General features: G+C 52.0%; 15 protein-coding genes across 15 annotated transcripts; 7 read left to right on the top strand and 8 right to left on the bottom strand.

Moving 5' to 3' along the window:
- Positions 1–304: 304 nt before the first annotated feature.
- ASPVEDRAFT_334191 (uncharacterized protein) lies at positions 305–828 on the bottom strand (the record flags this gene model as incomplete). Its single annotated transcript, XM_040810730.1, has 1 exon — positions 305–828. The coding sequence occupies one exon, from the start codon at positions 823–825 to the stop codon at positions 460–462; it is 366 nt and encodes a 121-aa protein (XP_040672475.1). The 3' UTR covers positions 305–459.
- Positions 829–1,402: 574 nt separating this feature from the next.
- On the top strand, positions 1,403–1,718 carry ASPVEDRAFT_334123 (uncharacterized protein). The gene has a single exon (XM_040810728.1). It carries the CDS (start codon positions 1,482–1,484, stop codon positions 1,659–1,661), a length of 180 nt encoding a protein of 59 aa, XP_040672474.1. The 5' UTR covers positions 1,403–1,481; the 3' UTR covers positions 1,662–1,718.
- A 57-nt stretch (positions 1,719–1,775) lies between these two features.
- On the bottom strand, positions 1,776–2,937 carry ASPVEDRAFT_56272 (SANT/Myb-like DNA-binding domain-containing protein; the record flags this gene model as incomplete). Its single annotated transcript, XM_040815186.1, has 6 exons — positions 1,776–2,211; positions 2,273–2,373; positions 2,422–2,489; positions 2,539–2,644; positions 2,692–2,810; positions 2,862–2,937. The coding sequence occupies 6 exons, from the start codon at positions 2,935–2,937 to the stop codon at positions 1,776–1,778; spliced, it is 906 nt and encodes a 301-aa protein (XP_040672473.1).
- A 2,331-nt stretch (positions 2,938–5,268) lies between these two features.
- On the bottom strand, positions 5,269–7,626 carry ASPVEDRAFT_875900 (putative MFS transporter; the record flags this gene model as incomplete). The annotated part of the gene is made up of 6 exons (XM_040818098.1): positions 5,269–6,098; positions 6,169–6,728; positions 6,778–6,955; positions 7,002–7,254; positions 7,300–7,382; positions 7,469–7,626. The coding sequence occupies 6 exons, from the start codon at positions 7,624–7,626 to the stop codon at positions 5,750–5,752; spliced, it is 1,581 nt and encodes a 526-aa protein (XP_040672472.1). The 3' UTR covers positions 5,269–5,749.
- Positions 7,627–8,088: 462 nt separating this feature from the next.
- ASPVEDRAFT_56270 (dihydrodipicolinate synthase family protein) lies at positions 8,089–9,018 on the top strand (the record flags this gene model as incomplete). The annotated part of the gene is made up of 1 exon (XM_040815185.1): positions 8,089–9,018. The coding sequence occupies one exon, from the start codon at positions 8,089–8,091 to the stop codon at positions 9,016–9,018; it is 930 nt and encodes a 309-aa protein (XP_040672471.1).
- Positions 9,019–9,249: 231 nt separating this feature from the next.
- On the top strand, positions 9,250–11,389 carry ASPVEDRAFT_140742 (Zn(II)2Cys6 transcription factor; the record flags this gene model as incomplete). Its single annotated transcript, XM_040807682.1, has 3 exons — positions 9,250–9,457; positions 9,620–10,529; positions 10,576–11,389. The coding sequence occupies 3 exons, from the start codon at positions 9,250–9,252 to the stop codon at positions 11,387–11,389; spliced, it is 1,932 nt and encodes a 643-aa protein (XP_040672470.1).
- On the top strand, positions 11,349–12,860 carry ASPVEDRAFT_65317 (Zn(II)2Cys6 transcription factor domain-containing protein). Its single transcript, XM_040815796.1, has 2 exons — positions 11,349–12,135; positions 12,191–12,860. Exons 1-2 carry the CDS (start codon positions 11,500–11,502, stop codon positions 12,737–12,739), a joined length of 1,185 nt encoding a protein of 394 aa, XP_040672469.1. The 5' UTR covers positions 11,349–11,499; the 3' UTR covers positions 12,740–12,860.
- Positions 12,861–12,914: 54 nt separating this feature from the next.
- Positions 12,915–13,724, top strand: ASPVEDRAFT_56267 (class I SAM-dependent methyltransferase; the record flags this gene model as incomplete). The annotated part of the gene is made up of 1 exon (XM_040815184.1): positions 12,915–13,724. The coding sequence occupies one exon, from the start codon at positions 12,915–12,917 to the stop codon at positions 13,722–13,724; it is 810 nt and encodes a 269-aa protein (XP_040672468.1).
- A 163-nt stretch (positions 13,725–13,887) lies between these two features.
- ASPVEDRAFT_32983 (uncharacterized protein) lies at positions 13,888–14,657 on the bottom strand (the record flags this gene model as incomplete). The annotated part of the gene is made up of 2 exons (XM_040810669.1): positions 13,888–13,907; positions 14,132–14,657. The coding sequence occupies 2 exons, from the start codon at positions 14,655–14,657 to the stop codon at positions 13,888–13,890; spliced, it is 546 nt and encodes a 181-aa protein (XP_040672467.1).
- Positions 14,658–15,211: 554 nt separating this feature from the next.
- Positions 15,212–15,936, bottom strand: ASPVEDRAFT_46062 (uncharacterized protein). Its single transcript, XM_040813459.1, has 4 exons — positions 15,771–15,936; positions 15,655–15,719; positions 15,498–15,584; positions 15,212–15,446 (listed from the first exon to the last, which is right to left on the bottom strand). Exons 1-4 carry the CDS (start codon positions 15,780–15,782, stop codon positions 15,359–15,361), a joined length of 252 nt encoding a protein of 83 aa, XP_040672466.1. The 5' UTR covers positions 15,783–15,936; the 3' UTR covers positions 15,212–15,358.
- Positions 15,937–16,680: 744 nt separating this feature from the next.
- Positions 16,681–18,282, top strand: ASPVEDRAFT_140323 (flavin-containing monooxygenase; the record flags this gene model as incomplete). The annotated part of the gene is made up of 1 exon (XM_040807644.1): positions 16,681–18,282. The coding sequence occupies one exon, from the start codon at positions 16,681–16,683 to the stop codon at positions 18,280–18,282; it is 1,602 nt and encodes a 533-aa protein (XP_040672465.1).
- A 246-nt stretch (positions 18,283–18,528) lies between these two features.
- On the bottom strand, positions 18,529–19,747 carry ASPVEDRAFT_333372 (uncharacterized protein). Its single transcript, XM_040810719.1, has 3 exons — positions 19,464–19,747; positions 18,927–19,418; positions 18,529–18,849 (listed from the first exon to the last, which is right to left on the bottom strand). Exons 1-3 carry the CDS (start codon positions 19,534–19,536, stop codon positions 18,776–18,778), a joined length of 639 nt encoding a protein of 212 aa, XP_040672464.1. The 5' UTR covers positions 19,537–19,747; the 3' UTR covers positions 18,529–18,775.
- Positions 19,748–20,872: 1,125 nt separating this feature from the next.
- On the bottom strand, positions 20,873–21,822 carry ASPVEDRAFT_333388 (uncharacterized protein). Its single transcript, XM_040810720.1, has one exon. It carries the CDS (start codon positions 21,448–21,450, stop codon positions 20,881–20,883), a length of 570 nt encoding a protein of 189 aa, XP_040672463.1. The 5' UTR covers positions 21,451–21,822; the 3' UTR covers positions 20,873–20,880.
- Positions 21,766–22,113, top strand: ASPVEDRAFT_32978 (uncharacterized protein; the record flags this gene model as incomplete). Its single annotated transcript, XM_040810668.1, has 1 exon — positions 21,766–22,113. One exon carries the CDS (start codon positions 21,766–21,768, stop codon positions 22,111–22,113), a length of 348 nt encoding a protein of 115 aa, XP_040672462.1.
- Positions 22,114–23,595: 1,482 nt separating this feature from the next.
- On the bottom strand, positions 23,596–23,961 carry ASPVEDRAFT_91782 (cell wall mannoprotein 1 family protein; the record flags this gene model as incomplete). The annotated part of the gene is made up of 1 exon (XM_040818756.1): positions 23,596–23,961. A coding segment is annotated over one exon (366 nt), but the record flags the coding sequence as incomplete, so codon positions are not given.
- Positions 23,962–24,001: the final 40 nt, after the last annotated feature.

Here is a 24,001-nt window from a genome sequence, read left to right as displayed (position 1 = left end):
TGCAAAGATTCGGGGATTCGTCTTTCATAATGGCCTGCGTATCGTTGTTTATCTTATGCGTTTCAAGCTAATTCCGTATGGAATGGCCAGAGGGACAAAGACAAAGCTTGCCCTTTCATGCATGCTCCTGGACATTGCCATTATGTTTCAGGGGAATGATATACATGATTCTGACTTTTAATATTACCCTCTTTGCAACGAGGTGTGGTTTTTGCTATTTGTTATACTCCCGGGGCTTTGTTCATTGTGTCCACAATAGTAATATAAAGTTATACCCATGATATTTACACTTCAGGGTTGTATGGTAAAGATTGTTTAAATAGAGATCTCATAGAAATACCGCACGCAGCATAAGCAACGATCACCCATAACTGAAATAATTTAAACTGAGGCGTAAGCATAAAATATATCTGCACCCATCAGGCAGATGCTTTCAAACCCCAGTGCCTCTGCTGGTTTTTAATTCCCTATCCCCCACTCCTCCCAGCCGGGCACAAGCTCAGAGCAGTCTTCCAAGTCCTCAACCCACCTGAACCAAAGAGTGTTCCACAGAATGTAGTGAGTGAATTCATCATGGATGCTATTCAGCTCCATCAAACTAGCCATTTCTTCAAGCGGACGGAACAAAACAACAAGAATCCGCCAGGCGCCGTCTGGCTGGCGGTACCCAGTTCGAACGTCAAATGCCCTGTAGCCGTTTTGGTGCAGGAAGCTGGCGAATGCATGGCATATCGTGCGGGCGCCCTCCTCGTTGAGCTCTAGTTTAGGGCTCAGGGAACCTGTTAGTACGTAACATGTTTTTGTCGATTCCATTTTGGACTCCATAGCGTACTGCTCTTTATGAATAGAGAAGAGCATCCACCTGCTGCTTGAAGAATGCTGAGGAAATGCTGGTATACCCAGGAATACTTTAAGTTACTTTAAATTGATTGCCGAGTCGTGAAGCAGACAATGCATCGGCAGTATCATTAAGCCAAAGCACTGTCTTTGTTGTCCGTGCATTCAGATATGGCATTTGAATAGCCCTTGTGCTGTATCTTTGTTATAGAACAATGTCGGTTTGTATAGACTGGTAGTTGCCTGAGGCTGCACACTCGGCTATTCTACGCTAGCTACATCCGGCTAGCCGTTCCTACCGGAATATCAATGGTTCCGCGGGCCGCACAAAAGTTGCCACTCGACAACTCCACAATCTATCCACACTTTCTATCCACACTTTCTATCCACACTTTCTATCCACACTTTCTATCCACACTTTCTATCCACACTTGTCTATCCACACTTGTCTATCCACACTTGATCTATCCACCACGCCATCCTTAGTATCTTCATGCCGCGTGGATGATCTCGGCTTGCCTGCTTGATGCTGCATCGCAACCCACCGCGTAATCGCCTGTAACCGTTTCTTTCTGTTCCTCGCGGTATTAAACCCCAGCGACGACTTGTCTGCATGAAGATCGTGTTAGAGTGTCGGATGCTGTATGCCTCTTAGTACCAAAATCAACGGATTTATATCGAGCATGCTGACGTCGCCCCTGGCCTTCGGGCTGCACTGCGTCGGTGTCATGGTATCTATCCTACATTCTGTAGTTCTGTATTTGTATCTTCAATCTGATGTGTTTTCGATGAGAACTGGACAGTCTTGTGAATTATTGCGATGACAGTTGAAATCTAGAATCAAACCAACGCCGATACCATTTCCCTTTGCCCCAGTGTTCGTCTAAACCATACGCCGTGCTTCCCTGCCGTTTATGCTCGTTACTGTTGCATGCCGATCAATATCCGTACGACTGTCCTCTCTGAAGCCCTTGATACTCCTGCATCGATCCGTCCTGCAAGTACGAGAGATCCAACTCGTATCTCATTCCCAGCGGGTCAGTCATCACGAGGTCGGCGTCAGGCATATTCGGATACAACGATGGCTGGTACTGCGGCACGTATCCGCAGGGATCGTTGGGCAAGCTCATGGCGGGATGGAGATCATAGCCGTGCACGGAACCAGAGGTGTCAGGGGTCGCCGGGAGATACTCGCTTGCAGAAACCTGGGGGCTTGTGGTGAGGGAGCCGTAGTTGTATGCGTCGTAGCGAGGACCTCCCTGAGAGCCGGTCATCGATGGCGTGGAGGATGGGGGACGTCGCGATGATTCGGCCGTCTGGCAGCATGGTTGTAGGTGGACGGGGCTAAGGCGTTTTCGCGAGAGAATCGTATATCTGCGCGTCTGGTCAGCGGGGCTCTTGCAGGTCGGCTTTCCTGCAGGTGTTATCGACTCACTGGTTCTTGATATTGTTCGCGGACCGGGTGGGGAAGTGCGATCTCTGGATATCCTTCCAGCTGCTTCCGTGCGTCTCAACTGCCGATAGTAGGAGTGCATTCTGGCTGGTTTAGACTGATGCTGATCAGGCTTTATCTGGTAGACATACCTCGTCATGCGTCCAAGGACTCCGCTCCAGCTCCGGGTTCAGACAGTGATGCCAGCGCTTCGAACATTCTGTCCTCGTCAGCTTAAAATACAGTTTACCAGTAAAGAAGAAACTAACGATCCGCGTTCCTCGTCTCCATCTTCTGCGCAATCATGGCCCATCGGTACTGGTATCTCTCCACGAGCTCGAACAGCCGCTCATCCTCATCCTGCGTCCACGATCCCTGCTGGAGTTAGCCCGCTCCGGATACAATAATATACTGAAGCTCACCTTGCGCAGGCCTCCAGTGAACCGGTTGAAGTATCTCTTGCGACAGTCCTTGTTGCTGCGGCCGGGGATGTGGAGCGCGATTTCGTTCCAGTTGACCTTTTGGCATTTGCCTGTTGGGGCTGTTATCCGTTAGTACGATATATATATGTATAACGTCTGGTCAGACATACCCCTCTCCTCGACTTGATAAAGATCCCAGAGGAGCGCATCCTCGGCAGTTGTCCAGCGCCGGCGTTGTTCGGTCATGGCGAATAGGTCTTTGGTAGAATACATATTGGTATAGGTGTGGTGTAGTTGTTATTATGATCAGTTGTGAGTGTTTCAACCCGAGGGCATTCCCGATATATATAAGAAAGAAATCAAAAAGAAAAATAACACCTCAGCAACGAGATCTCTGACTTGCAAGACAAGAGACTGCGCCCCCTGGCCCCCCAATCCGGTGTTCACGTTAACCCTACCCAGAGACAGGATCAATAACATCACCCATGGTGCGGAATCCTGCCAGCCATGTTTCTTACGCCCGCAGGTACTTTTTGGGAATATAATAATAATTATTATTTAGTTTCACTCTTGAATTAATTATTTCCAGCTTGGCTGGGCTTGGGCTAGCTCAGGCTTAGCTTAGATAAGGGACGGCGGCATCCAGCCTGGAATCCCGCCCCGGAGACCAATTCCTAGGTCTTACTTTGACGAACTTACCAGCATAATTACTGAATAAGGCAGGCAAGTAGCTCGCCTAGTCTACACCGGCCAGCTAACGCACGGCCTAATTTAAAGTCGAATTCTCCAAGTGGATCTTCCTCGTGCGCGCCAGCATTCCAGTCCACACAAAGTCAAAGCCAATGCATTCATTCATTCTTCGCACTCGCATTTCAGGTCGTTTTAGGTGCCCGCGTTACTTCTTGTTTGTATTAGCCAATCGGCGCACGAGGGGCTGTTGCTGCAGACTCACAGCCTGTCAGCTCTTACGGGCCGGTTCACCAGTTAGAAGCTTGGAGGGGCCAGAACAAGGATATGCGGCATGCAACTTATGCATGTCTTGATCAGCCGCAACCAAGAGCCGGGGTTGGGAGCGAGATTTGGGCCTGATCGCTAACTGTTGGCCTCCGTCTGCCCGTTTGCGCGTCTGTCCGTCCCCCCGATTTCCCGTCTCCTCACCTCACGTAAGGTCGCTGAGTGAGGGCCGAGGGGGAAAGGGAACTGGGCTGAGACGGTTTGTAGGTGTGACGACGTGATCGATCGAGAAGGATATCCGTAGCCTGTCGTGTGCCAGCGGTTCGAAGCGAGAAACGTGGACGCTGGGAACGTGGAACGTGGGAATGTAGTACAGATGACGGAGATGAGACGAGACTCGGTCTCAGTCCCTCGCTGGTTGCGCAGGGGAAGTCAGCAAGGAGGGCTCGAGTCGAGATGCAGATCGTTTCTCCCAGGACGAGGCTTCTGCATGGTTTCTGCAGGGGGGTGGGCGCCATTGGCTGTGAGCCTGGTCTGCGGTGTTGGGCCCGTCTGACTCCAGCTCGTCAGTCGACAGTCGACGGTGATCTGCACGCCGAGGTAAAAATAAAACATGCCATAAACAATCTGGCGGGCATGCCGGGCAGCCAACGTGGTCGATGTTTCAGGTCAGGGATGGAATGCAGCAGCACGCGAGGCCGCGAGGGCCAGTTCGTAGGCTCCGAATAGAACGGTCGTACAGGGAATTCGAGAATCTTTCTCGAGTTTCAACAGCGACCGCTCTGACGAACTGGCATGTTGTGGGACGGTGAAGCCCTGACGATTGCCGCATTGGGCTAGGGGACCCGATGTATGGAGATTCACTGCAGTTAGGTCGATGATTGTCATTTCTCATTACCCACGGCCTCTCTCCGCAGTAAGAATGTAATTGTCCGATATATGCCGATCGGCCTGCGTCGCCAATCGCAGCTGCAAACATTCCAACAGTCCTGCCACAGCACAGCACCAGAAGCAGGAATCTCGTATCCCCCCGGCCGGTCGATCACAACCCGCTGTGCTGCAGCCAATCGCAGCCCCAGATCTGGAATGCGAAGGGCATCAGTGCTATATTTAGCTTCGTTTCAGACTGCAGGCTGGTCAGCCTTGCCGTCAGCCCGTGCCCTCCCTTGTCCCTCGCGGCGTCTCGACTACTAGAACACCCCCGCCGCCTGCCCATCCCCTGGCGCGTGCTTCAGTCAAGCGTCAACCTCCATGCCCGTCGAGCCACGGGGCCCTGTGTAACCCTGTACAACTCCTCGATTGCCAGAATAGGAAGGTCGGTTGTTACACAGCCATCGCTGACGGAGTCGCTCCGGCCCAAACACCCTTCCACCGGTTCAGCACTCATGTCCAGCGCTCATTTCCAGCTCCCATTCCCGGTCGGCACGCCTTTCTCAGGTCGTCCCATCTCGAGATCCTACAGGTTCCTCGGAAACAAGGCAGCCAGGCGCCCGGCGTGATTTCCACGACACGCGTTCCAGATCCCAACAAACAAACAGCAGTTCGTCAACTTGACTCTTATCGAGTACCCAGCTGATGGGATCTGGTCTATTTCCTTCTTGGGTCTGGTTATGATGCAAGGGTGCGTCCAATAGGATGTGCATCTCAGCCATTGCGGGCGGCGCAGGGCGCCTAGCAATTAGCCACAGCACAACGGGAAATCGAATCGAAATATCGACGGCGTGCGCCGGGAACATCAATTCCGCGCCTGCACCGCTTGTACATTACTCCGTGCGTTATTATCCCGCGGGCTGGGGCTGGTCCTGTTAACAGCGGTTGCTGCTGTTGGCCCCGCCGTCTAATGCGCTTCATAGCCTCATTTAACGCATGGGGGCGAAATGCGTCTCGGCACAGTGGGGTCTTAATTCAAGCCATGGAGGGGGTTCTCTTCGCTCCGGTTGAAGTCGAGAATTCTGGGTGCCTGGGTTAGGGTAAAACATGTCGGGGAGTTTCCGCAGGGCCGTATGGAGCTGTAGGTAATACCTCAAGTAGACGGGGACAACAAAGCCTCAAGTGCATTCATATTCATTCCTAAATCGATATGTATCTGAGCCACTGCTGGCAATCACAACGTGTACCGGAACAACGGACTCCTCTCCCCCATCTGCCTCAGCTCCTGCTCGCTGTATCTCTCCCTGACTTCGACCTCAGTCATGGTCTCCCTCTGCCGGTTCACCCTAAAGAGAATAAATTCAAGCACCAGACAGGCTACAATCCCCGCCGACGCAAAGGCAAACGAATTGCCGTACCCGGTGACATACCGCGGCGCCTCGTCTTCCTGGTATATAAAGCTCCCAATAAGCCCGCCCACGTTGCCCATACAAATCAGATACCCGATACTAATCGCCCGCCTCGTTGGGTCCGGCGTGTTGGAGACATTCCACGAGTTGACGCCAGGGAGAATGGGGTACATTCTGTATCAGTTAGTTACGAACCACAACTCAACCTGTAGAAAAGAAAGAAAAAAGAAAGAAGAAGCCATACCCAAAACAAGCCAAACAAACCCCAAAATAACAAGCCGCAACATTCTCCTCAATCTCCGCAGCATTCGTAAACAAGACCGCAAACGCCACAACCTGTAGTACCTGCGGGACAACGATAAACGGCATCCGCCAGGTATACCGATCCGCAAAGACGGAGAAGATATATGCCGAGAATGCACCGAGTGCGTAGGGCGGGATGGTCAGTAGCTGCGCATTCGCGGCCTCAAACCCCATCCCCGTGATGATCTGGGGCATGGTGAATTTCATGGCGTAGTTGGGCACGGCGTTGGACCAGCTCCCCAGGATGAGGAGGTAGACTTTCCAGTCGGTTAGGACGGATATAATTGCTGGGTAGTTGGCTTTATGCTTTGACTGGGTCTCGTTCTCGGGTGTATCTGCAGACTGGGAATGGACGTTGATGCTGTTGGCGATTTGGCGCAGTTCCAGGAATTGGATTTCGCGGGGGGTCAGCCAGCTTGTGGATCTTGAGGGCGAGTCGAGGAGGAGGAAGAAACACATTATTGCGAGGACGATGGTGGCGAGGCCCTCGACGATGAATATCTGTCATCTTGTTAGTGTTATTTTATATTGATTGATCCAAGAGACTAACCCATCTCCACCCCTCGTAGCCAGCAAGACCGTTCATTTTGGCGATCCCAAAGGCGAGAAGACCGGAGAATGCACCACCAGATGCGGCTGAGGTGTATAAGATTGCGATGCGGGTTTGTGTTTCGTTGGGGAGGTACCATTTCGAGATTATCAGGACTGCGCCGGGGAGGAAGCCGGCTCTGTTGTTGTTAGCATCGACTGGATAGTGCTTGGAGGAATGTATACTCGAATAAGCCCAGCAGGAAACGGATAGCAACGAGGCTGCCGAAGCTCTGGACGAAGCCTGTGCACATCATGATGATGCCCCAGGTGAATATCAGTGTTCCCAGGTAGACAGAGGGCTTGCCGAAGTGGTTGAGGATCATATTGCTTGGGACCTCTGCTAGGACGTATGGAATGAAGAAGATAGCCAATGCGATGTTGTACTGTTCGCCGGTCATTCCTAGACTCGGAAGCAGCCCTTCGATTTTGGCATTCCCTGGAAAGTTAGAAATAGGACAATAACGTTCTGAAGGACACTCACCGATATTCGTCTTGTCAATATACGCCACGAGATACAAGAGCACCAGCATGGGCACAAGCCGCCACTGAAGAATTAGCGGAGACCTTGACTGTATGATATTATTGCTCGTACATCGACCTGCAGAGAAGTCAGTATGAGTACAGCAGGATAGGATGGTTAGTTAGTGCACACCTTTTTGAGAACTGCCTTCCTCTCGTCATCCGAGAAGTTCGCTAGAAACTCCTCGTCTTCAAATGACAAGCCATTTGCCGGTCGACGTTCCAGGTGCATGGCTGCCTCTTTCTCAGGAGAGCCATGCTCGGTATCTGGGGTTGTACTCCGGGGCATTTTAAAACTCTGTGCGGATGTATGAGAGTGACAGCTCTTGATTGTGGGGATTATATAGTCATATCCGACTCAATCCCGGGGTAACGCGGAGTACGTCACGTTTGCCTTTCGGAAATGACAACTCATTACCCCGTGGGCAGGATGTGAGAGATGTCGTCGAGGGACCAGATGCTGTCGGCTAAACGCCTGTGGGTTCTCCGGGGAATCCGCTGAGTCCGTGGAATCCGACCCGGAGATGTGGAGACGAATTATGGAGTAAATGGCCTATACTAGGAGTATTCTCTATGGATTATGGAGTAATTGTTCTGCTGATATCCGTGTTTTCCGTGTTTGTCGTCTATAACCAGCATCAGTGCTTGCATTGACAAAGCTATAAGAACAGTTACCTCGCAGAGGTCTCCTTCCCCCAACCAACAATTCAACCATTATTACAAGTGTCTTCCTCAGTCTCAATTACTCAAAATGGTCGGCTTTGATATGCACGGGCTCACGCCCGCCCCCGTTACCCCCTTTACTGAAACCGGAGAGGTCGACTACGCTGCAATCCACCGTCTAGGAAGCTGGCTAGGCAGCATCCCCGGCGTGAAGGGACTCGTCGTCCTCGGCCACGCCGGCGAAGGCACCTTCCTCACGCAAGCTGAACAAGTCGCCGTGATCAAAGCCTTCGTTGCCTCCGTCGACGACAAAATCCCCATCATCGCAGGGATCACCGGCGAAGGGACCGAAGTCGCCGCCCTGGAAGCAAAGCGTGCCAAAGACGCCGGGGCCAAGGCAGGCCTGCTGTACCCATCGCACGGCTGGCTGCGGTTCGGATACCAGCCCGGGGCGCCGCAGGACCGGTATCGGCGGGTGTATGAAGTCAGTGGGCTGCCGCTGATTCTGTTCCAGTACCCAGACAACACGAAGGCGACGTATAGTCTGGCGACGATGCTGGATATTGCGGCGCTGCCGGGGGTGTTTGCGATGAAGAACGGGGTGCGGAATATGAGGCGGTGGGATACGGAGATTCCGGTGATTAGGCGCGAGAGGCCGGATTTGCAGATTCTGAGTTGTCATGATGAGTATCTGCTGCATACGTCGTTTGATGTGGATGGGTTCTTGGTTGGGTATGGCAATATTGCGCCGGAGTTGCTGCTGCAGTTGATTGAGGCGGGCAAGCAAAGGGATTATAAGAAGGCGAGGGCGGTTCATGATCAACTGCTGCCAGTGACGAAGAGTGTCTATCACCGTGGCTCGCATATGGAGGGCACTGTTGCGCTGAAGCATGCGCTGGTGGCCCGGGGTATCCTATCCCACGCCACAGTGCGCTCGCCGCTGCTGCCTCTGGAGGAGGGCGCTGAGCAGGAGATCCATGCTGCTGTTGCTGCTTCACAGCTGAGCAAGGTTGCTTAATCAATATTTAAGAATGATAGACAATAGACTTTTATTCAGACAAACATCTCCAAACGAGAGCACCAAATTCCGGTCTCCATATCCACGGAGAATCTCCGTCCAGTTCTCCAAGAAGTGGGGACTGGGGCAAATCATCCCTGATATCAATGATATATTAGGGGAAATTCCGTGGTTTCCGCTGATTCTCCTCATTCCAATCCACTTCTCCGGATACACCGGATTTTAACAGCCATGAACTCCCCAGCTGCCCCGTCCACCCCCAAACGGTCATACGATCCATCCCCAGATATCGAAGGCGTATCCAACCGGAGAAAAGACCCCAAAGTCAGCCGGGCCTGCGACGCATGCAAGGCAAAGAAAATCCGCTGTTCTGGGACATTGCCATGTACCACCTGTGCTAGGCGCAGACTGGCCTGCACGTTTGCAAGTCGATATGGCCGTGGCAGACCCCCGACTCCACCAGCCTCGAGTGTGCCGCTGGCGTTGACGCCGGGGAGCCAGCATGCTGCAGCAGACGAAAGCTCCACTGGCAAGTCGCTCTCTGCATACTCTGTGGAACCTACCGGTACCACGGAGCATGAAGCGTCCGACCGGCGGGCAGCGTCTGAACTGGTCATAGAAGGACAGTACTTCGATCTCACGTCCGGTTTGACATTTCTGCATAGAGCTTGGAGCAAACTCTCTGCCGAACGGGGCAATTCTGTCTGCTATGGCTCGAATGATGCCGAGCGGAACCAGCTTGTTGCGTCTGCTGGGGACAGACCATTCTACTCAGAGGGACATATAACATGCAATGAGGTGTTCCCTGACGAAGAGACCGCGCACCGTTTATTCGCTTTTTACTTTGACACCTGCGTCGTGACATACCGCATGCTGCACCGACAGACAGCAGAAAGCTGGCTAGCCACGATGCTGAGGAACAGCGCGCACAAATACGCAGTAACAACATCGATTGGAAACCCACGAGCCGCGATAATATTCACCATCTTCGCAATAGCAAGGTTCCGCAAACTCAAGATCGAAAACGGCTGCTCGCACGATCTCGACCCCGGCGCGTTTCGAGAAAGCGACGCCCTGTTCTGCGCTGCCATGGGCCTCACGGACTCGGAAATGGGCTTTCCTCGCCTTGAGTCGGCCCAGGCTCGACTTATCCAGGTGCTGTATCTGCTGCAGACGTCGCGCATGAATAAGGCGTGGTATACCTTTGGGAATGCGTATCAGATTATCTCGTCGCTGGGCCTTCACCGGAGGCAGCATAGACAGCCGAGTACGTCGTTTGGGGAGCGGTCGGACTATATTACCCACCAGTGTGCGAAGCGTGTGTTCTGGACGGCGTATGCGATTGACAAATACCTGAGCGTGGTCTTTGGGCGGCCGCGTCTGCTGCATGATGATGAGATTGACCAGGACTTCCCAGATACAGTGAACGACGAGGAGATGGAAACATATGGTCCTTCCACGACTGAAGCAAATGAGGAAAGCCATATAATCTCGTTGATATTTCACGCTAAGTATGCTTCTATGGTGCTTGAACTGGAACAACAGCTGATTGTTTAGAGTCGCAAAGATCATCGGACGGATATCGCGCGAAGTATACCGCGTCGATGAAGGGCAAAACCCACAGCGAGCAGCAGCAGCACACTGTCTCGTTCGAGAACTACATACCTGGCACTCAGAGCTGCCTCCCCATCTCGGCACAGTGAAGCCTTCGACCCTAATCCCCAGTTTCCGGCGCGAGGCTACGGCGCTGAGTCTTGCGTACCTGCATGCGGTGATTCATGCGACGCGGCCTTTCTTACTAGGGGATGGAAACACTTTCAGCGACCAGCAGGTGAAGGACAGAGTCAACGAGTGTCTGTCCGCTGCGAGAAAGACGCTGGAGCTGGTGATTAATATGGCCAACGACGACCACCTGTTCCACTCCTTCTGGTGGACGCAGTATGTCCTGTTCTGTGCCCTGGCGGTTGTCTATGTATGGGAGATCCAGCAGAATGCACACAGTCTATCCAGGCCTCAGGAAGACCAAGAAGCAAGGTCCTTGTACGAGCTGGCTGAAAACTGCCGACTACGCCTTCTGCAGGGGAACTCAGCTGCACCGTCTAGTCACCGGTATGGCATTATCCTCGAGGAACTGCACTCAGAGGCGCAGCAGCAGAGTATACGGAATTGCAGTCGTATGTCTTCTAGCAGGCCGCAGAATGAATACCAGCCTGATGAGAATGGCCTTTATTCGGAGCAAATGGCGATTCCAGCTGCAGAATTCGCCCTCCAGGCCGGGCCTAGTATGTTGGATGGCTGGCAAACGACAGACTGGCTGGATCTGGACTCATCGGCGTTTTATCCGTTTGATGCATTCCATGTTCCTACTTGATGTATAATGCCAGATTATTCAGATATCTTAAGTGGCGAATGCACAGACCACATTCTGTCGGAATTCCGACCTCCATCTCTTAACACCGACACTGCAACACCGACTGCAACATGAAGCGAAAGCAACAGCGTCCACCGCGGAAGAAGGCTTGTACGAGCTGCACCAGATCAAAGGTCCGATGTAATCTTGAGCGGCCTGTCTGCGCCCGGTGCAACTCGCTCGGTCGGGTCTGCGAGTACACCACCCCGATACCACAGCCGGACAGTTTTATTGCTTCTATATCCAGTCCACCGGGAGATCCCAGTCTGCATGCTGAATCATATACCCTAATTAGCCCTGAAACTGGAACTGGAACTGCACTACCAACTCCAAGCCGACAAGAACGGGATAATGAGCCTGAACTCGACTTTACAGCCACAGACCTCGTCCCGAATCATGCAGCAGACGAGATCCGCGACCGCTGGCTTCGACCGTACATTCTCCCGCCGCTGGGAGAGGAGGTGCCTAAGCTGTATCATCCGTTCACCTTGCAGTATATCTCCCGAGTCCTGAGCAGTTACCCCCGTCGCATGGTCCGAGACGGTGATATCCCGCCGATAATCCACCACACCCAAGCCTTGGAGAGGACACCTCTTGCACTGGCGAACTGCTTCACGCTCGTCCGGATGTGGATGCAAGCTGCACCAGGCAGCGAGGCGATAGTTGTACAGACGGTGCAGAAAGAGATGGACCGGTTAGCGTCTGAGGTATCTCTCCAATCAACACCAGTGACCGATAGTTTAATAGTTAATACTGATATAGGACCCTAACCTCCCTGATATAACCCACTTATCCACCTTCCAAGCCTACCTCATCTACTCCCTGCTGCTCTACTTCTCCCCAGGACAAGGTCTAGTAACAGACAAGACCATGATAACACTCATGGAACTGGCTTTCCGCACAGCCCGGCACGGCCTCCTCTCCAGCTCGGAGCTATCCCGCTCAAGACCAACCTGGGAGTCCTGGATCGTGGCATCTACAAAGCGCCGTGCCATATACGTCATGTACCTCTTCAGCAGCTTGTACAATGCCGAGCACTCGCTTCCGAATTTCGTGGCGGAGGAGCTGCGCGGTGTTCTGTTGCCTGAGGGTCGGGGGGTTTGGGAGGCGCGGTCTCGTGAATCCTGGGATAGAGAGTATGATAAGTATTTACATGAGTGGGAGGATGGGATGATGGAGATTTCGGAGCTGTGGAGGTCGGGGGAGACGGGGTCGAGGGCGCGAAGAGACAGGGTTGAGCGGTGGGTGGGCAGTGTCGATGAGTTTGGGATGTTTCTGTTTAGTGTTTGTGTGCATTTGCATGGATGTTAAATCAACATAAATCAAACAAATAGCCATAGGACATGATGTATTTGGTTGATATAATTGTGGGTATTGAGTGTCGGAACTCCGACTCGCCCCGCCGCATATAAATTATAAGTTAAGCACAGCCCAGCCCATGTATAACTCTTCCTTCTACCTACAACTCCTTGATAAAATAAATAAAATGACTACATACACAACAAACCACGCCCCCTCCGTCCTAAAAACACACAGCTGGCGCACCGCCCAAAACTCCGCCCCCCATCTCCTTCCCCACCTCAAGCCGGGCCTCAAAGTCCTCGACGTGGGTTGCGGGCCGGGAAGCATCACAGTTGACCTCGCTCAACTCGTTGCCGGTAATCCCAACGGACATGTCACTGGTATTGAATATGTACCTGACCCGCTGGACGAGGCTCGCGCTCTTGCAAAGGCTAGAGGGTTAGATGCGAATGTGGACTTCCGCGTTGGAGATGTGCACGCGCTGGAATTCGATGATGAGTCCTTTGATGTTGTGCATGTGCATCAGGTGCTACAGCATATCGCGGACCCCGTGCAAGCGCTGCGTGAGATGCGGCGGGTTGTGAAGAAGGGGGGTGTTGTTTCTGTGCGCGAGTCGGATTCGATGTCGTGGTATCCTGAGAATGCAGGGATAGCTGGCTGGCTTGAGTTGACGGGGAAAATGGGCAGAGCTAAAAGGGGGCATCCGCATCCTGGACGGTATATCCATGTTTGGGCTGTTGAGGCGGGGTTTCAGAGAGAGAGGATTGAGAGGAGTGCGGGGACGTGGTGTTTTAGTACCCCTGAGGAAAGAGAGTACTGGGGGGAGTCGATGGCGAAGAGGATGGAGAGTTCTGGGCTGAGTGAGGGGGCTGTGGATGGGGGGTTTGCGAGGAAGGAGGATCTTGAGGGTATTGCCAGGGGGTGGAGGGAGTGGGTGAGGGAGGAGAATGGCTGGTTTGGCCTGATGCATGGCCAGATTTTGTGTTGGAGGTAGCAATGGTTACATTGATATCTTCTGTCAGCTATTTATATCAGTTCAACTATTTATCAGGTACTACCAGCCGAAACACATCAGTACAGAATATCATTACTTTTCAACAAGAATCCCATTACTAGCTACAGCGTAAGCCACGACATGGTCATGTTTATATCCAGACTTAACATCTTTCGACACAGGCTGTTCACACACCGCAGCATCAGAATAGAGAACTCCCAGCCCAAACAGCCCATCTGCCCATGTAATCCAATGTGCCCCCTTCCCAAAATGCCGCAGGCAAAGATAAACCAACGCATCTACCACCGCCGCAGGGGTAAGTATCTGCACTGCAGGCCCATCCTCAGAGAACGGCGTACAGCGAGTCCCAAACCGCCCCGGCCCTGACGCAGCCACACGCCCTGTACCTCTCTCTCTAACCCCCCACTGGAAACTACTAGCCAGTGTGAAAGTCGGGTCATCCACAGCCGGCACATCAAGCCTCAACTCAGGCAACGCCGGAACCAACCGCGACTTGCCAAACAGATCAAGCGTGAGACACGCATCGTAGTGGTTAATATGGAAATGCAAATCCGGCACAGCGCCATTCCGGCCTTTCATGATGGGACAGCCATGTCCAGCCGGACAGACAGGGATATAAGCTTTCGCTGTAATTGTACTGGCGGCAGCATCCAGCAATCCATCCGCGATAATGAACTGCGTGTCCTCGCCTACCTTGGGCAAGCCGAGGACGAACCAAGCCCCTGTTCCCCAGTAGACGTTTGCGATGCTGGCTTCTGATAGCAGCTCGCTGATTAGCATTGTGAAGGTTGTCCCGGGGAGGTAGGGGAAGTAGGTACCGAAGACCTGGGGGTAGTGGGTTGGTGGTAGCAGGTACTTCTTGCAGTAGCTGTTCCCGCATTGTTGGGTGGGCTTGTACGAGCCCAATGCCATTGTGGAGCCTTTATGCTTTGTGTCTTGTCCCGGCTTTGTACTGTGCTAGGAAAGTGTAGGTGTCGAATTACATAGTACTTAAGACCCCGGCACGTCGGGAGAGACTGCTTGAGATATTGATGAGGTTTGATGCTAGATGTGGCCTTCTAATACTCTGCTCAATGGGCAAAGGGTCTGTTTGACTTTCTTTATTTGCTTTGACATAATGTATCTCTGAGTACTTTCCTTGGTAGACTGTGAGCGGGCCATAGTTTCTTTCATGTATGTGTAACTGGGACAATTCTTGAATAAGGAATCTCGTACCAGCAAGGAGTAAAGCAGTGTAGCCTTTGTTAGTACAATACCTAGTATATAAAAGCAAGGAATCAACGGTTCACTCCATAGTGAAACAACTACATTTGAATAGTCTTTGTATGGATACTCTATGCAAACCGGGATCGAATCTTGCTGTTACATCTATTACTTGACAGATAGTACTGGCCTCTGACACTGTTTCAACTATCATTACATTATCAAGTATTTAATACCATGAACTCAATATCCTTTCCATTACCGCGGTATTCCTGTAAGTATTGGCCATTCAATTGCTACAAAGAAAACGCAGTTACAATACACAGGTCGATACTGGACCATCCTACAAGTCCACCACGGTAGAGAAATGAAATAGATTGTAGTATCTACATAAGCTATGTACCCAGGATTCACGCCTCGTTAATCTGACAACTCACGCCCTCCGGCAGAGCAGCGCTCCTCAGCTCATCTGCGGATGCACCATCAGGCAGAACAAACCTGGCAAAATCATCAGTAAGAATTCGAACCATCTTCAAAAGCTTGACATACGAGGTCCTATGAGAAGGGGGAATGCTCCGGGTGGAAAAGAACGGGGTCTGCTCGGTAGCACCCTTTGCTTTGAACAGATCGTTTGCTCTGGATAGACTAATTAGACTGACTCATTTGAAGAATGCAGTGGGGGAGGGAAGAAAAGGGGGGCTCCCACATCTGCTCGATCTGGCTGCCGTGCTGCTGGTAGGCTTCGCGGCTGTTGTATGAGATGATTGCGGTCTGGATGGTGTCAGAATGCAGATCGTTGATAAAAGCTTTAGGTTTGCATACGTATTTCGGCATTTTGGGTGTTGTTTATTGTTGTTGTTGGTGGTGTTGTTGGAGTGTTGGAAAGAAGTTGACGGAGGGCGGGGTATGCATGACGTCATCAGGTGATAAACAGGCAGACAACTATACACCATACACAACCATTCACTCTCTGTATAATTAAAATATTTGATGAATATACCACTTATTAGCTAATTAGTGAAATGAACCTGCTAAGAAGCTACTCCAGCATAGATGACACGTCACCTATACCACAGGCGTTAATCGTCAATGGAATCAGATCAAGGGTTCGGCCGAGACGCTCACTGCATAGGCCGCAGCACGCAATATCCTGGGCATGGGATGCTTGAGCAGTAAGAACCAGTGTCTGGATGTTGTTTTTGTTGGTGTTGCGGGGGTAGAGATCACACCATCCAGGGCGGATATCAACAATCGCCCACGAACCTTACCATTTCAACATTGAGCGTGCTACCTCAGATAAAATGACTAAATAATCTCCGGTGCGGATCTCCCGTAATTTGCCTATCCATTTGCGCAATATTGCTCTTGCTCCTCTTGATCGCGGGGCTCCTTGCCCTATCTAAACAACACAAGGCCATAGCTCCATGTGAAGATGGTGCAATTCGCTTTATTGAAGAGCGAACGAGTTCTTAAATTTTAGACTGGACTTCAGACGAACCTCCCAGTTGATTCCTAGCCATCATTCGCTCTCACATCCCTCTCCTGCAGGACTTGATTGCACCATGGATAATGCCAATGACGGGCCCGATGGCGATATTCACCCCCACTGTAGCTTGCAGCAGTCCATGCTCTCGGGCGAGAGATCTAGGGTGAGAGCTCTGAAGGGCTATATCTAGAGCTTGATGTGTCTATAGAATTGGATTAATTCAACAGAATCCCACTACAACCCGCCATGACCATCGATATCAGAGAAGTCGACGCCGTCGTCGTCGGAGGCGGTTTCGCCGGCGTGCGCCTCGCCCACTTATTCAAGAACAGACTGAATCTCCCCAATGTCGTCGGCATCGACAGGGGAAGCGACATCGGCGGAACCTGGTTCTGGAACCAGTACCCTGGCGCACAATCCGACAGCGAGAGCTGGGTGTATACATTCTCCGACAACGGGGAACCCAAGTGGACGAACCGCTACTTGAACTCGAAGCAAGTGCAAGCGCAGATTAAAGATACGGCGCAGCGGACGGGGATCTACGATAGCTTCATCTTCGAGAATGATGTCGTCTCGGCGCATTATGATGCGGAGCGGAATAAGTGGGATATCGCGACTGATAAAGGGCTGAGGTTCTCGGCGACGTATTTTGTGGGTGCGCTGGGGATTCTCAGTCGGCCTAATCTGCCTAAATATGCCATTGCAGATGCGGATACCTTCCAGGGTCTGGCGTTCCATTCATCGCGCTGGCCTAGGGATCTCGATATCACGGGCAAACGTGTTGCTGTGATCGGGACTGGCCCGTCTGGGAGCCAGATTGCAGCTACGATCCATTCAAAGGCCAAGCAGCTTACCGTCTTCCAGCAACGGGCGCAGTATATAACACCCGTCAACGACCGGCCGATACCAGATGACGAAAAGGCGAAGATCCAGGCGAATCACAAGAGCCTGTGGGAAACGGTATTCGGGTCCCTATACGCTATGGGATACAATGAGAGCCAGAAGTCAGCTCTTGAAGCCACGCCCGAACAGCGGAAGGAAGTATACGAACAGCTCTGGAATAAGGGCGGAGGATTCAGCTTCTTCTTTGAATCCTTTGCTGATCTCGGAACCAACTTTGAGGCGAATGAGACTGCTGCGGCTTTTATCCGTGGTAAAATTGCAGAAATCGTCAAAGATCCAAAGACTGCAAAGCTTCTACAGCCAGAAGGCGCATATGGTGGTCGTCCACTCTGCGCACATGGATACTATGAAGCATTTAACCAGCCGAATGTGGCGCTGGTTGATATTGCCAGTAACCCCGTTGCCAAACTTACCAAGACCGGCCTTCAGCTCCAAGACGGCCAGGAGCTGGAATTTGACGTTATTGTCTACGCCACCGGGTATGACGCCGTGGATGGCGCATATGGAACGATTGATATCACCGGCCGCAATGGACGCAAGTTGACTGACGCATGGAAGGACGGACCAAATGCTCTCTACGGCCTCAGTGTGGCAGACTTCCCGAACCTCTTCACCGTTTCTGGCCCTGGGGGTCCGTTTGCGAATATCCCTCCGGCAATTGAAGTTCAAGGAGACTTTGTTGCTGAGCTGGTCGAGGAAAGTGTCAAGAGGGGCGGCACTGTCGTTGAGGCACAGCCAAAGCCGCAGGAGCAGTGGGATGAGACTGTCCAGGCTGTGTCCAAGCAGACGGTGTTTGACAGTGTCAAGTCGTGGATCCAGAGTAACAATGTTGAGGGGAAGAAGAAGTACAGTGCGTTCTTCCTGGGGGGTTTGTCGAACTATAAGACCAAACTGGTAGAGGAGGCTGATGCGAAGTATCCCTCGTTCGTGTTTGGCTCTGCTTGAACGGTGTTGTCTGCTATCTTCTTTTTATATTATTTGCATGTTAGTATATACCACGTTTGTCTAAAGCCATATGGAAGTATTGAAGATCGATTAATACTTCAGCTCTCAATACCAGACGTTTGAAAAGAACGAGACGACTCTCAAGGCTGTGGTGCTGTAGTTTAGAATTCGGCCGTAGAAGTGGATTGCGAAGGTGCTGAGGGGGGGTCGGTCGAATACGCCTACCTATTACCGTACGGCTCCTACTGTGGTGGATTCGGATAGGGCATCCTCAGATAGTGGACAAGAGAGTTCCTAGTTGCTTGGCACCACACTGGAATGGATGGGTGAGTTACATGTATAAACTGAGCCACTAACATGGTAGATAGAAACAAAGACATCGACAGGGATGTCCTCCATAATGCTCCACGCTCCTACAAATCCCTATCTGAACAGTGCATATCTCGCTATATCAAAACCCTATACCCCCAGTAAAAGTCCCGCAGTCTCCCACCTAGTCAGACCCATCGTCAGAGTAATGTGCCTCTTCATGGTCAGAGCCAGAGCCTTCGTCTCCACTGTTCTCAGCTGTTACACAGTTAGCACCATACAATAACCACACCGACATCAAGCAAACGAAATCTAATCAAGAAGAGAGGACATACCAAGTTCATGACCCAAAACTGCCCCGCCAACAGCACCAATTGCTAACCCAGCCGCACCCGCAGCAAGATACTTCCCTGCATCGCTGCTCTTCTTCTTCTTTTCCTCAGGGTATTCACCACCACCATAGCCCTCCTGGGGAGGATACTGAGGCGGGTACTGAGGTGGATATCCACCTTCATGGGACGAATACCCAGCCGGCACAGGAGGAGGATAGGGTTCACCACCACCACGCGACTGCTCGCCATACGAAGCCTCGGCAGGAAGCGTCCACTCAGACCGACCAGTGGCAGTCTCAACGAAGAACGCGCGGCGCGCACTGGGTTCCCATTCCTGGACCCAGCCGTAGGGGAGAGGGGGTGGGGGGTAGTGTGGGGGGCGAGCAGAGGGGCGGTCGTAGGAACCGCTGCGCTCCCCTTCGTAGGGCGGGCGCTCGTACGGCGAGCCCCGGTGTTCTTCGTATGGTGGTCTTTGGTATGGGGAGCCGCGGTGTTCTTCGTAAGGGGGTCGCTCGTATGGAGGTCTTTCGTATGGAGGGCGTTCGTAGCCGGGGTTGTATGGAGGGCGACCCTCGCTGCCGTAGTAGCCGCTTGATTCTCCGTAGTAGGACATGTTGACTGAGTTATAGGGGGGATTGTGGAAAGGTAAGTTTGATGAGATGAGTGATGAGCTGAAGTTGGACGACCACGCGCTTTAAATAATGCGAATATGCGATAGAGGGGCATTTCTGATTTCAGGCCCCATATATGCACCCACCAGCCTCACTCCTTTAGTTCTGGCAGAAGACCCCTGACACCCGGAGCCAGACACGCATATTGAATCATCCACTTGATCCATCGCTTTCCATGGTGATTGCTCCAGTCGTCCAGGCTGCTATCAAACCCGCAGAGCCGAAATTAGCCAGCCAGCGGGCCTTACAAGGCGAGCAGCATCATTCGCCGAGAAACAGCGCGGTGCGACGGCCAGGATGCAAGCCCGGCGCTAAGGACGGGTACATCCACCATGGAATGGAGTCCTGTCAATAGTCGCAGTGGCTAGAGAGTGTTGATCGAGATGTGCACTTGCAGAACAGCTAGGCAGCAGCATAAAACGGTGCCAACAGCCCCCCTGTGGCTTGGATCCTGTGGCACGAACTGTAGGGGCTGGACTGTTGAAGGTGATATCACATATTGCTGTGGAAGTGTGGATAATACACAGAACCACTTCAGCTCCAACGGCAGCCAATATACTCCATCTGAAGTGCTCCATCTAAGGTGGTGGTGATTATACTGAAACAATAGTGCCTGAGGCAGTGACATGTCACGCTTGGCGCCACACAGGGGCTGGTGCTGTGGCTCGGTCCGCAGGCCGCCGTCCAATCGGGTGCAGCTTACCCCTCACTAGCCACATGATGTCTGATCGTCAGCCACACCAAACGGGGAACAAACGGAGAGTCATCAAACTGTTGGACTCCATCTTGCGGCATTTTCTCGTTCAAGCCACGTGTTGAGCCGCCAGTGGCTGTGGTGTTCAAGGTGGCTGAGCCACTCTCTATCCCTTTCTGTTGTACTAGGAGTTGTTGCCTGTCTGTCCGTGGAGAGCTGACCCCTTTCTCTGTCCTTCTGAGACTACCGGTTCAGTAAAGGAGGTTGTGTTAGGTGGGCGCTGTTGAACACATGTCCTCCAAAACTCGAGATGAACCAACTCGTTGCGACAACTGTCAGGTTGAACAATGCCAGAACCTTCCATAGTATCCGAAGTAAGGAACAAGCCAGGCAGGTTGGCCCAGCACGCCATCTTCGCCTGAATGACTCAGGTTGCTCTCAGCTTTCGGGAGTGAGTCAAGTGACAACAATGGTTGGCACTGTCGACACTGGCGCGGGAATAACAAGCAAGTGGTTCGAGGATCACGCAGTCATCTATTCCTGTCAAAACTATACTGATAATCTGCTATGAAAGAACTTCGCCATAAACAGACTAAGCCGTATCCAGCGCCTCCAAGACATGCGCTGACTTGGAGAACCATTCGTTCTCCAAAATACTATCGAAGTTGTGGCAGTACACATCCTCTGTCGCTGCAGATACCCATTCCGCCTTGCTTGTAGCGTTCCATAATGGAGTGTTCCTTGGTAATGGAAATTCTAAATCCTGTGCCCGAAGTCCCCTCTTTGATACCGCAATTTTGTTGGGTACGCCACAGCTATATGCCGTGCAAACTTCATATAAAGCAAAGTTGAATCGTTTGATTTCCTCGATGCTTACCCAGACGTAAGCAGGGAGGTCATTCTGGCAGTATCGGGCAAGCATAGCTCGCGACTGCCCACCTCCCTCGTTGCTCAGCCAGAAACCGATGACAACCATGGACTGGACAGGCAAGGGTGACTCGTCTAATCCTTTGAAGGAACCCTGATGGATGAAGGGCCAGTAAGGGTGAAGCAACCTGAAATAAACCGCAATATAGTGTCTTTCCGTTTTGGACCGACTCGCTATATGGATAGGGCTCTGGGGTGCCAACGATGGTGTGTCTTCCGAGCCACTGAGATTCATAATCTGCTTTCCGTCATCTTTTTTCTGTTGCGTCAAAGAGCATTGCAGTCCGCGTCGAAGACAGTTAGAACACGGCGGTTCAGCAGAATACGCAAATGCGAAAGTTTGAGCGGAAGGAGAGCACTTGTCATCACCGACATGGAGCCCAATGCAGAGACCGGAGAAACAGCCTGATGGTTCTTTTGTCCTGCATGTCACAGCAGGCTTTGGTGACCAGCCAGTTCCCTGGATCCATGCCAGACCAATACAGGACACCTGTTTAAAGCTCTAATACGTGCTCCGCCCGGCACTGCAATTTTAGGATGCAGCCGCCTTATGAGTTACGCGGAATACTGGAAGCTGTGGGCTGACATCAACGGAGTTAAACTTGTCGTCCAGGTAGGCAAGGAGTTCGATTCTGGTGAAGCGCCTGACTGGTTGGCGCGAGAAATGTACGAGAGCAAGCTGTATGTCTCAAAGTACGGATGGGCAGGAGGCGATCCAAATGTCAAGAAACCTGAAGAAGTGGGCGTGGAGATGGACAAGCTGATGGATATTGAACGCTACATGAGGGAATATCCTATGTCAGACTTGTTGTCGGTTTATATTAGTTTTGTTTCTCCTGCGAGGAAGGGTTGTCAACCTATGAAGACACCAACGAGCGCAGAGCATCATTTATTTTGACATTGACTGTATTCTAGGGGATAAAATACCCTATACTCCTTGAAATAACCAGCTGGAAAGTATTATAAGAATGCTGAGGCTCAATTTGTCCTTTCTCTGGGTGTCTTGGGCTGTGCTAATTGCACGTGCAAGCATAGGTACTTGGTGGCACTATCGTCCTTCGAGCCTATATTCAAGTTAAAGATTAGTCCTGCAGAGACCACCCTTATATTACTGCGTACATATGAGTATAAGACTGACGACATGAATAAACCTCAACTTAAAGGCCCTAGCTATATTGAGCCCAACATGCCCAACTGAATATGCCGCAATAGGCGACTGGAGGTACTCTGTACAAACTCGCAATTAAGATCACCCGCCAAATGTAAGAAGTAAACTCTGATTCACAAAGTTAGTCAAGCCGGCGTTTTACCTTGTCTTGAATAGAAGGTCAGCTGGATCTTTATATCTCAAACAGGTGGTCAAATCGAAATATTGGCGTTTCAGTTCGGGTCGGGTCTCCCCGGGTATTGGGGGCAGCATTCAATGTTCAATATTTCGACAACTTGATCGGATTAAGGACATTGGATACTTCTGTTGACTGGACTTACGGTGGATGCCCACCTGCCTCTGTGAAACTGCAGGGGATCTGTGATTGTTGACGCAAATTGAGGCGTGTCGATCCGTGGGGACATGAAACAAACTCGACGATCACAGATCGACAGAAGAGTCAACTACACCGGACATGCAATATCAAGGCGTCAAGTCAAGTTCATTCGATATCAATACAGGCATTGCTACAGTATTACTAGGATGTATAGTATATCCAATCCAATCCAATCCAGGAAAAGAAATCAATATATGCCGACCAACCCCAAGAAGGGAGAAGGACCAGACAAGGAAGAGAAGTAAAATGTACATAGCATAAAGTATAAGCAAGAAAGCCTTTAATTGATTCAATTATTAAATCCCATCGTCAAGCGTCAGACATGGCTTTTGTCCTATACCTTCGGATTCCCATTCCCATTCTCATTCTCAGCCATACATGCGTGCAGTCGTTAGGTCAGTTGCTTAAACGGCAACAGCGACGGCAACGGCAGCAAGAGCACCGCCGACGAGGGAGAAGCTCTGCTTGGAGGCAGCGCCGGTGAACTCGGGGGGAGTGGCAGAGCCGGTGGGAGAGCTGGTAGGGGTGCTGGAGCCAGTGGGCTCGGAGCCACCGGTGGGGATCACAGGGGTGGAAGAGGTGGGAGTGGGCTCGTCAGTGGCAGTCTCGGTGGAGGAGCCAGTGGAGGTCTCGGTAGGCTCAGCAGAGGAAGAAGAAGAGGTAGAGTCGCCGCCGTCGGAGTCGGAGACGTCCTTGTAGGCGTCGACACCCTTCTGGATGGCATCGGTGATACCGGCAGAGAGCTCGTCGGCAATGTCGGAGAGAGCCTCAGGGACCTTGGAGGAGAGGGCCTCGGCGAGCGAGGCGGCAGCGTCATACTGGTCGCTAAGGGCCTGCTTGACCTTGCCACCGTCACCGGCCTTGACGACCTCGGACTTGGCGGAGATGACCTTCTCGACGACACCCTCGACCTTGTCGGTCAGGTCCTGGACGGGGCTGGTGAGAGCCAGGGCGTCGGAGTTGGAGAGGTCGGGGCCGCTGTTGACCTGCTCGACGGAGCTCTTGATGACCTTGATGAGCTCGTCAGAGGCAGCGAGGGTCTTATCGGCAGGGCCGCCCTTGTAGGCGCTGACAGCGGCATCGAACTTGTCGACCTCAGCAGAGATGTTGTCGATGATGTCGGCAGCAGAGTCGGCACGCTTGGCCGGGGTAGCAATAGCAGCAGTGGCAAGAGCCAGGGTGAAAAGGCCGGAGAACTTCATGGTGCCGGTGGTTGTGGTTGTTGTAATAGGTGGTTGATTA

Source organism: Aspergillus versicolor, assembly GCF_001890125.1.
Source record: "Aspergillus versicolor CBS 583.65 unplaced genomic scaffold ASPVEscaffold_11, whole genome shotgun sequence".
NCBI classification, from domain to species: Eukaryota; Fungi; Ascomycota; class Eurotiomycetes; order Eurotiales; family Aspergillaceae; genus Aspergillus; species Aspergillus versicolor.
Note: the sequence above shows the minus strand (reverse complement) of the source record. Positions and strands in the feature narration are given on the sequence as shown.

Excerpts from the sequence above, each read along its gene's own strand:
- ASPVEDRAFT_334123 (XM_040810728.1), top strand. The coding sequence starts at position 1,482 with ATGCCTCTTAGTACCAAAATCAACGGATTTATATCGAGCATGCTGACG.
- ASPVEDRAFT_65317 (XM_040815796.1), top strand. The coding sequence starts at position 11,500 with ATGAAGCGAAAGCAACAGCGTCCACCGCGGAAGAAGGCTTGTACGAGC. Across the intron at positions 12,136-12,190 it reads TGGACCGGTTAGCGTCTGAG|GACCCTAACCTCCCTGATAT; the intron begins GTATCTCTCCAA and ends ATACTGATATAG.
- ASPVEDRAFT_46062 (XM_040813459.1), bottom strand. Across the intron at positions 15,585-15,654 it reads GGCAGCCAGATCGAGCAGAT|AGCAAACGATCTGTTCAAAG; the intron begins GTGGGAGCCCCC and ends TAGTCTATCCAG. Across the intron at positions 15,447-15,497 it reads CCCCCTTCTCATAGGACCTC|GTTTGTTCTGCCTGATGGTG; the intron begins GTATGTCAAGCT and ends TGATTTTGCCAG.
- ASPVEDRAFT_333372 (XM_040810719.1), bottom strand. The coding sequence starts at position 19,536 with ATGTCCTACTACGGAGAATCAAGCGGCTACTACGGCAGCGAGGGTCGC. Across the intron at positions 19,419-19,463 it reads ATACAACCCCGGCTACGAAC|AACACCGCGGCTCCCCATAC; the intron begins GCCCTCCATACG and ends CCCCTTACGAAG. Across the intron at positions 18,850-18,926 it reads AGTTTTGGGTCATGAACTTG|CTGAGAACAGTGGAGACGAA; the intron begins GTATGTCCTCTC and ends ACTGTGTAACAG.
- ASPVEDRAFT_333388 (XM_040810720.1), bottom strand. The coding sequence starts at position 21,450 with ATGAATCTCAGTGGCTCGGAAGACACACCATCGTTGGCACCCCAGAGC.